Raw genomic sequence first — 10,497 nt, 5'->3', positions numbered from 1 at the left:
ATAGTGCACTATCCTGGATGGAGAGATTTATCTTGAGAGGGTTTTTTATTGATGAGACGGAATGAAAACTAAGGGAAAAGAAATAGGAGAAACGAGGCTGTTTTTAAAATGTAAGGAGGAGAAAGTTCAGATAATTGGGTGAAAATGTAAAAAGTAGAAAAATACTTTTTCACCTGAAAAATAAATAATTACTCCAGTAAAGTTTAGATAACCAACATTTCTACTGAAGTAAGATAATGAAGTATCTTTTTTATGTATTTCTTTTTAGGGCAAATGCTGTTATGTCTTTGGAGAACCAGATTAAGAGGGTAGACAACACTCTGAATGGGCTCGAGCATCAGCTGGCCAAGCAGACGGTCATCCTCGACAAAAGCAGTGCCATTGAGGACCATACGTATGACCTCCAGGTAGGGGAGTATATAAGGCCTGTCATGACCCTTCTGTGATTGGTTGGTTGGTCTCACGCCTTTCTTTTGCTACTTGAACGACTAATTAGAACATACAGAAGGATGTTGAGGCCAGGAAAGATGAAATCCAGAAACTGAACCGGGATCTTGAGCTTACGGAGCAGCTGTGCGGCCATCTTCAAAAGGGTTTCCAAGAGTACTGTCCTGATATTCACCGCCAGGAGACAGAGGTCAGACGGCTCAGGAACCGTTACGCTAACATCAACAACCAGCTCCAGCAGAGGTGAGTCCAGTGCTTACGAAACTGGTGGGGGGTGGGGTGGGGGGACATTCAGTAGTGGTGATCAGGTTCTCATACTGAAATGTCATTGCAGATTGACTCTGATGCAGGAGGCAGCCAATAAGGACCAGAGTTTCCAGAGTTCCGTTCAATCTCTCAACAAATTTCTGAACAACATCCCAAACAACAAGATCTACACTCGGGACAGCGAGACAGAAATCACCAGCAAGCTCAACTCCCAGAAGGTCTGTTGATGGAACCTACTCAACTTCACGTAGACTTGTGTGTAAACACACCCATCAGCCATTACATTAACACAACAACAGATCTGACAATTCAAGGCGTGGACTCCACAAGACCTCTGAAGGTGTCCTGTGGTATCTGGCACCAAGACTAGCATTAGCAGTGGTTTCTTTACGTCCTTTAAGTCCTGCAGACTGTGAAGTCGGACCTCCATAAAGATCAATAAGCCTTTTAGGCGCATGGTACATGACCCTCTAGCCGGTTCACTGGTTGTCCTTTCTTGGAGAACTTTCTTGGTAGGTACTCACTGCATACCGGGAACACCCCACAGGACCTGATGCCTGATGTTCTGGAGATGTTCTGGCCCAGTCATTGTCTAGAACCTCCATTTGTCCTTCTTTTAACACCTTCATCACCTTCAAGAACTGACTGTTCACTCGCTGCCTAATATGTAGATCCACCCCTTGACAGGAGCTACTGCAGATGAAGATAATCAAAGTTATGGCTGGTGTATTTTTATTTATTTTTTAACAATATAATCAGGTTCATTTAGGATATATTTAAGCACATTTTTGAGATGCCTTCAAAACCTGCATGAAATTATGCAACAGAAGCACAAACTGAATGTTAGATACAATCGTAAGACTTTTTGAAAACATCATATTTTTAAAAAGAAAAGTAATTATGCCTTAAATTGAAAGAAAACATCACTGCTTCGCCATCAGCAGCCAGAGTCTGAGAGAGCACAACTGGCCATGCTCTCTCCTGGTAGGTAGATGGCGCTCTCTCCTCTAATCTCTCTTAAAGTGATGTTGGGTGTGGTAGAGCTGGAGACTCGGTGCTTTTCTCTGAGCATGTTGTCAGCAGTTGGAAAAGAGGCAGTGTCTGGCTTTATATGTATCTATATTATAGGAGACGGAGGTCAAGTCCTTACCCTCCTAGTGTCGGGAGCATGGCTGGTGCTAGGGGGAGCTACGAACTCTGGAAAATTGTTGACAAATTTTCACTCATAAACCAATATTATTGCAGAGGACCGTCGAAGAACTCAGGAGAAAGTCGGACGACGTCAACCGGATTGTGAACCTTTCTCAAGAACTGCAGAATATCCTGAAGGTACGTCTTTTATTTTATGACCACTTGGCGACGATCTGGGGAGGCAGATTGTTACTTTGTCTTTAAAAGGAATTAATTTCTGTGTGTTTCCAGGAATATGAAGCCATTACTCATAAGTACAGCAGCAGTACGGGGGATGTTAACACTGACGTAACCAAACGCTACTCCTATACTCTTGCCAATGCTGTACACACAAAGGTATGCATAATAAGGGTTGTTGTTTTTGTGTTGACTGATTCAGCTTTATGTGAGGATACAGGAGTGTTTTCTCTTCTAGGAAAGAGATGCTGTGAAGAGGTACAATGAAGCTCTGGCTGAGAACATCCAACTTCTGGATCAAATGAGATATGCCAAAAATGTCGTCAACAAGGTGAGGTAGAGACATGTGGTCAGAAGCTGTATAGAGGGTATGTCATGCCTGCCGGAACACGCCCCCTTTAGTCGGACTGCTCTGTTGGACTCAACAGCAATCCATCCACATTCATTAAGAGAACCAATGGTTCATGGATAGCGATGTGCAGTCAGGAAAATCCCAGATAAAGCCCCATATCTGAGAGCACAGAGTCAAGGGAATGGTCAGGCACTTGTTCTGCCTTTAAAATTGAACTTAGCATGTCACTGAACTCGCAACTGGCAGTGGGCTTTTTTCCCTCATCTGTTTTCAGAGTATAACATCACCAATCAGCTCATGTGGGGCTCACATGGATGAGAAATGGGCTAGGGATGGGTTGTTACTGGGACCCAGCTGGGCTTCTCAAATGGTCCCCATTGTTACAGCCCAGATTGGGGCCATGCCTAACCCCTCCTGGTCCCATCATTAAGCATCTATATGTGGGGCCATCATGGAACCCATGGCCAAAACGTTTGGTTCCCATTTGGGCTAGTACCTGTACAGGCCCCACATGGGTATGTTATCTGGGATGCCTCGGTGCCTGGATTCTGGTAGTTGTAGCCAATCATTTGCTTCTCCTTTCTTTAGGTTCTGTCAGTCTGTAAACAAATAGTTCAGAGTCAGTTGCACACTAAATCGCTAACATTGCCACAGTCAATCTTCTTGCCAATCAGTGGGCATGGCAACTGTGACATCATGTGCGTACCCTCTATAACCAGACCTGGGACCAGGTTTACTAGTGTTGTCAGCACCCTCAGTACAAAAAAATAACTAAGCTTAGTAAAGGTTGATCTTAGATATAAAAAATATTAGAAATTTTCAATTATATACATTTATTATAATCAAATGTCAACAATGGTGATTAAATAGTCACCTGTACATTAATTACAGTAACACCGAATACAGTATACTTACCAATATGCCACTTCTGCTCTGTTCTGCTGACCCACTGAACAGAATGAAGAGATCGTAAACCGCGTAGTGGTGCACCAGCAATTGCAGCAACAGAGCCAAAGGAGGGAGCTTGAGGAGGTGGAGGCCCTGAAGAAAGAGCTGACAGAAGAGATTTCTCGACGTATACATGCTGAGAATGAGCTAGAGAATTACAGGAGGAGGATGGTGTCGCTCAGAAGCCGAAGAGGAGTGGAGAGGGTGGAGGAGAAAGAGATTCTGCAGTACTTCCGTGATCCCAAACTGGAGACCGATCTGGAGATACTGAAACAAAGGATCCATGAGGAGGTCTTGAAACGCACTGGAACCCATACGGAGATTGAGAGCATCAAGAATAAGATTTTTAGCCTGGAGCGCGAAGTGACCACCATCCAGCCAAAGATCGTCACCAAGGTTTTCACTGAGTATGAGAAAGATCCGAAGCTGGAGAAGGAGGCCGCTTGGATCCGAGAAGAGATCCGGAAAATAAGAGAGGAGATCCGACTGCGGGAGACCGAAGTAGTGCAGAAGACCACTGAGATCACGTTCTTGGAGCGCAAGAAACCAACGATCAAAGAAAGAGTCGTGAAGAAGGAGGTGGTGAAACTGGAGAAGGATCCGGAAATGCTGAGAGCTGTCATAGTGTTTAAGGATGAAATCTCAAATGAGGGCATCAAGTGCAAGAACCTGAATGATGAAATCTTCCACACAAGGAGCCAGATCAACACACTGGAGAGAATTATCCCCACTGTGCAACCAAAGATTGTCATAAAGGAGCTTAAGAGGGTGGAGCAAGACCCAGAGCTCTTAAGAGAGTCCAAGATTCTCCGAACAAGCCTGGCGGAAGTGACGCAAGAAACCAGTGTCTTGTTGAAGGAGCTCAATAGTCTTCAGCTGCACTACAGCCATGTTGAGACGCTGAAACCCAAGATCGAAGTCAAGGAGACTGTAAATGAAATCTACAGAGTTGACCACAAAACTGAGACAGAACTGAGGCGCCTGAAGAACGAGCTTCTAGAATACGGAAGACGGCGCGTTGAAATGGAGAACGAGATAAACCTACTGATGGTTGACATCAAGACCCTGCGTTCTCAGAAACCCAAGGTGGAGGTGAAGGAATCGACTCATGAGATCGTGAAAGAAGAGAGGAGTCCAGAAATTGTTCGGGAATTAGCTAGACTGAACGAACAGCTGACCCGCCTTCGGACCACCTACAACTCCACCCTGAATCAGCTGAATATTCTACGCAAAGAGAGAGACGAGTGGAAGGTTGAGAGGTCCAAGGTAGAGACAAAGATTCTCACCAGGGAAGTGGTGCGGTACGAGAATGATCCCCTGCTGGAGAAGGAGGCTGAACGACTGAGGAAAGAAGTAAATGAAGAAGTTCAGCGCCGCCGCGTTGTAGAAGAAAATGTCTTTGATCTTCACCAGAAATATATCATACTGGAGAGACAGAAGCCAGAAGAGAAGGTCATATACCAGGAAGTTGTGCACCTCCAGAAGGACCCAAAACAGATCCTAGAGCATGAGAGGCTAACAAAGAGATTTGACGAGGAAACCAAGTCCCGTTGGGCAGTGGAGGTGGATGTGCAGAAGCTGAGGACCCTTGTTTCAGAGAAGGAGAAGAGTCTGGTGCACAAAGATGATAGGCAGAAGAAGATTCTTGTTGAGACCGAGCTCAGGCAAATCAGGTCTAGGATCTATGAGCTGGAGACCTGCCCTCCACCCATTGAGGAGAAGATAATCATTGAGGAGGTTGTGAAAGTTGAGAGAGATCCCAAGTTGGAGAAACTAATATACAGCCTTCGGAGCGAGATCGAGAGCGAGAGCAACTTGATAACCACCCTTCAACGGGACATCCGAAACCTCAAGATCCAGGTGGACATCCTGGTCAAAGAGAAATCTGTGGAGAGGACAATCTATAAGGAGGTGATCCGGGTTGAGAAGGACCAAGCTGTGGAGGCTGAAAGGGAGCGACTGAGGGACCAGCTGGCACAAATCAAGAGTGCCAGGCGAAAACAAGAGAATGAAATCCAACACTTCAGTACAAAACTGACTCGTCTTCAGACCACAGTGAAGACTGTCTCGAACGAAGAGTCCAGCCTTATCACGTTAAGGGATGCACTGCTCAAAGAGAGGGAGGACTTCCTTAGACAGTTGAAGAGACTGGAGACTGAAAGGCAGGAGATCACGGTAACGTTCCAGTACGAGTCCAAGCTCCTGAGCGAGAGAACCCAAACAAACAGGCAGAGGCTCATCAAGCTGGAGTCGGACATGCAGAGCCTGGAGAAGGATATCTTGCTTGAGAAAGAAAGAATACACCAGAGGGAGGCCACCATCATTGAGTTGCAGAACACCTTGAAGAAAGAGGATCATTCGGAGAAACAAACCCGGGAAACCACCAAATCCACCCGAATCACTATCCTGGATCCAGAGACTGGGAAGGATATGTCACCTTATGATGCCTATGTGGAAGGTCTCATTGACCGAGCTCAGTATTTACACCTACAGACGCTTGAATGCAGCTGGGAAGAATTCACAAATATTGGGCCCAACGGGGAGACCACCGTTCTACAAGACCGCAAGAGTGGGAAGAAGTATTCCATCCAAGAGGCACTGAAGGATGGAAGATTGACCCAGTACGATCTCCAGCAGTACAAGGAGGGTAAAATTCCGATCTCTGAGTTTGCTCTGATGGTTGCAGGAGAAAAAAAGGTCAGTTCTTACACCACTACAGACTCCGTTCCTTCCTCACCAATGAAGAGCACATCAACATCTACGCTGAATTCCTACAACTCTTCTACCCTGACTCGACGGCCGTCATACTCGAGCAATGGCTACCTAAACACCACCACGGTGGTCACCAGTGGAGATGAGATGTTCCCGATCTCTGGTGTCCTGGACACGACAACCAACAGTCGCATGTCCGTGCGGAGCGCCATGACCCGTAAACTGATCGATGCAGACACAGTCCAGAAGCTTTTGGAAGCTCAAGCCGCCACCGGAGGAATTGTGGACATCAGCAAGAAGGAACGTTTCTCGGTTCACAAAGCAGCCGAACGTGGCTTGATTGACCAAAACCAAATGCACAAGCTCCTTAATGCCCAAAAGGCCTTCACAGGCGTGGAGGACCCAGTTACTAAGGGACGTCTGTCAGTCGGAGAGGCAAGTCAAAAAGGCTGGATCCCTAGAGACAACGCTAGACGGTATATGGAAGCGCAGATTCTCACTGGAGGCCTTGTGGACCCCAACAAGGCGGGGCGAATGAGCTTGGAGACTGCCGTGAGTCTGAAGATGGTTGACAAGTCTGTAGCCAGTGTGCTAGAAGACGATTCGAAACACCTGAAGGATTTGGTGGATCCCATTACGAAGAAGACAATCACCTACAAGCAGGCCATGGCGCTGTGCAAGAAGGATACTTCCACTGGACTTCTCCTGCTTCCGGTGGCATCTACTGACTCAACAGATTCTCCCTCGTACTCCAGCTTCCAGTTCTCTCACTAAGGAAAGCAGTGTTTTTTTCTGAAGATACGGAACAAATGAACGAGAAAAGCTACTGCTTGCGATATTATACAGTTGTAGTGGTGTAGTTAGCATGTCTAGAAGAAGAGGTTAGCGATGGGGGTCACTCCTATAATTTCCTTTAATTGTTAGGGACGGCAATGGCTTTGATGTGATGCATATTTGGAAAACCGTATAATCTTTTCCTGTATATCAGATGATGTGATGGTGTTTGCACCGCATTTCTCCACTTGGTGGTGTTTTTTCCCAGACTTTTACTTCCTGTCACTGTATCTGTCCCTGTAACTTCAGAAAAGCTTTCAATAAAAACGACTGCATTTATTCCTCAGATAATTCTCTCTCTGTGTCTCAGACTTTCTGTAATTCATACCTCCAGTGGATAACCCCCTAATTGCAAAGATGGATGACCATCTGAGAGGTCATTGGTGTAAAAGCCACAGACGCTGGTGGGTAATGGGGGAGTGTACACCTAGAGAATAGTATAGGCCTAATTGCTGACCCCTACAGTAGGAACGTCCCAATCCAATCCAGGGACTCGGGGCAGAACGCCCTTTGGCGCCCTCTAGGAGCTGCCACGCTAAGATACTTGAAAACTCCCCAAAACATTGTTTTTAAACACAAAAATAAGTGTAGCAGCTTTACAAGTTACCAGCTACCAGCCAAACAAGGCCAAAAAAGGTCCCCGAACTTTCTGTTTTACCTTAAATGATGCAGCAGTTACATTCTGAGTAGCTGAATAGTTACTTCAGCTTAGTTTAGCAACACACCTCAACCCAAGTTTTGGGCCGTGGGTTTTATACAAGCTTGTTTGCAACAAGTTTTAACCACTTAATTTGTATTTTTGTTAGATTTTATTATATTTTACATGTATTTTACATCATTTACAGCAATGTAGGCTTCAATAAAAAATAACCGGAGGCAGCATTTAGAAAAATATAGATATATATAGATATTTTTTGTTTTATATAATGGATATTAGATCACAGAAGCTACTGTCTTACTGTCAAATTTGTACATCAACACAAAGCTCCTCTTGTTTAACACAGTTGTAGCTTCCTTATTTACTCATCAGTATGACCTGAGTGACCTCAGGTTTACAAAAAATATATTGTGCGGTACATTAGCACCCATTTCCAAGCCAACATGTCCATGTGGGTCCTGTACGAGTCCCCATGTACGTGGACCATGGGCTGCATCTGGGTTATACACTGCCTAGAAGAGACCTGTGTGAGATTAGGGTGGGCCCTATTGTTACAACCCACCTTAATCTCACATGGGTCCCATCTAGGCCCCATGTACAGTGTATTGTAGTGTTACAGCACACTTGGGACCTAAAAGGTAGGCTGTAACATAGATCCCATTTGGGAGTCCCAGTAACAGCACATGTACCAACCCCCTCAGAGCCCATGCCCACCTGGAACCCACCCAGCCCACCTTCTACCCATGTGAGCCCCACATGAGCATGCTGGCTGGGTTATTTACAGAGACTCACAGTTCTCACCTTTATTATTTTAAACTGACCCAACCATTCACCCAAAAGATGGCGCCACAGTCTAACACACAGCTCCTTCATGGCTCGGGATCGTCCAGGCTGTCAGGGCTCTTCAAGCTATTAGATTAATATTGATTGGAGAAGAGCTCTGATGAGCAGATTGTCGGCCATATAAATAAGAGCTTAAACAAAACTGGTACGCATGCTTCAGATATACGAGTGTTTGTGTGCTCTGAGGCTCCGTCAGAGGAACTGTGCTCTTTCTGAGAGGCAGTTTAGTGTCATTGTTCATTTTGTAAACCTCTAGGATTGATGTTAATCTGGCTTTAAGGGTCTTGAATGATTGTTCTTTGCATGTTAAGATGCTTCTAATGCGGACCAAAAGCAAATACCTTCACTGAGGCCGTGACTGAGGCCACGGGTGGCTACGGCTTAAGGATACCGGCTTTGTATTTCTGTGCACGGTTTACAGCATAGGACTGTTAGGACTGCTTGAATGGATAAACAAGAGTTCAGTGTAAGACTACACTGCAAAAAAAAGATATATATATATAAAATATATAATATATATAAATATTGTCAAAAAAGAAAAATAAATAATTTTTTTAAACTAAAAATGACCAAAAACGATAATTTGGCAAGGGGCATCTACTTAAATATAGTAAAAAAAAGAATAACATAAAAAATAAATAAATAAATAAATAATAATAATAATAATAAATATAATAAGAATATATATATATATATATATATATATATATATATATATTTTTTTTTTTTTTTTCTTATTCTTATTATATATTCAATAACAAATACATTATATAATCAATAACAAAAGAATTTGTCAACAAAATAAGACACTTTCATTGAATAAAATTCCTTAAAACATGCAGAAAACATCAGGACATAAGTCAAATCTTACAGTACTCTTCCAACAATCCTAAACTGAGGAGTATTATTTATTAATTAGATATTTAGACTAGATTTGAGATTTGAGATGATTTCACTTGTTGAGATAGCAGTTTTTGCAGTGCACAGCTGTTTTTTATGCGTCCCCTAGACGTCCCAAGAAGGCCTCTGAGTTGTATGCACAGTCAATTCTGGACTAATAATATAATCAGTATGAATTATGGATCATATCTGACCTGTTCTGCTTGCTGTATACTTGCTGTACACTTCACATCACAGTCAGGATGAACAGATACACTGATCTATTATACAGTGCTGTTTGGGCATCTGTGACAGACATCCCACCCTGAAGAAGCTCATTTCACGGAGGCAGCACCTCCGTCTCCCCTACCAGCCTGAGCTGGGCTTTTTATACTGTCCTTTCTGGCAACATGGAGCTGCAGGACACTGATGAACTTGACTTGACTGAGGTTGATCAGGATGTTCTCTCTCTCTCTCTCTCTCTCTCTCTCTCTCTCTCTCTCTCCCACTTTCCATGGTAAAGTTAACCCTGCCCGAATAGGGCTTTACCAGGCCACACAGCTCCTTCACCAGGCCTCACAGCGGCCTTCACGCGAAAGCTCAGTGAAGCTTTGTGGCTTTGACAGTGCTAGCATGTTCTCCTGCATGAAATCAAACCTCCATCTGCAATATTCACACTCAGACGAGAACAAGAGAGAGAGAGAGAGAGAGAGAGAAGCATTAGCGGCTGAGGTCAGAAACACATTATACCGCTCAATGCCCCTAAAAGGTACGAGAAGACTCAGAAGTGAGCTGAGAGAATGAACAGGGTTTGGACACCAACTGTAGAAGCAGGTGATTACCATTAGTCTCACCGGCTGAGTACACAGCTAGCTAAAACGCCCAGAACGCATGGGAATCAACCCGTAAAGCTGTTAGCATTAGCAGGGTAGCCTGCGCTACACCAAACCTTCAGAGCTGTTCCGTCTTTTTCCTCCTCCTCGCGCTAACCACATAGCGTGTGTTTCTCTCGGGACACACACTCACGCTTCTGCATTCTTAGCGCATGTCACACTTATGCATTCAGACAGCTCGGTGCATAATGCACTCCTATAGGGCCCTTATGCACATACACTCGGCAGCACGCAGCCAGCGGCCAAACCAGCAAGACCATCCACCCTGACCATCCACCCTGACCATCCACCCTGAC

General features: G+C 44.6%; 1 protein-coding gene across 1 annotated transcript in view; it reads left to right on the top strand.

The window, feature by feature from the left end:
* evplb (envoplakin b) overlaps window positions 1-7,183 on the top strand; it is a 19,632-nt gene extending 12,449 nt beyond the window's left edge. Inside the window, exons 16-22 of the mRNA XM_072675139.1 lie at window positions 269-407; window positions 497-690; window positions 782-932; window positions 1,960-2,043; window positions 2,137-2,241; window positions 2,321-2,413; window positions 3,392-7,183. Of these exons, the coding sequence (XP_072531240.1) occupies window positions 269-407; window positions 497-690; window positions 782-932; window positions 1,960-2,043; window positions 2,137-2,241; window positions 2,321-2,413; window positions 3,392-6,868 (4,243 nt within the window). The 3' untranslated portion in view covers window positions 6,869-7,183. The remainder of the gene's footprint in view (window positions 1-268; window positions 408-496; window positions 691-781; window positions 933-1,959; window positions 2,044-2,136; window positions 2,242-2,320; window positions 2,414-3,391) is intronic.
* Window positions 7,184-10,497: the final 3,314 nt, after the last annotated feature.

Source organism: Salminus brasiliensis, chromosome 3, assembly GCF_030463535.1.
Source record: "Salminus brasiliensis chromosome 3, fSalBra1.hap2, whole genome shotgun sequence".
NCBI lineage: Eukaryota > Metazoa > Chordata > Actinopteri > Characiformes > Bryconidae > Salminus > Salminus brasiliensis.
The sequence above is the reverse complement of the archived record's forward strand: the minus strand, read 5'-3'. Positions and strand labels throughout refer to the sequence as shown.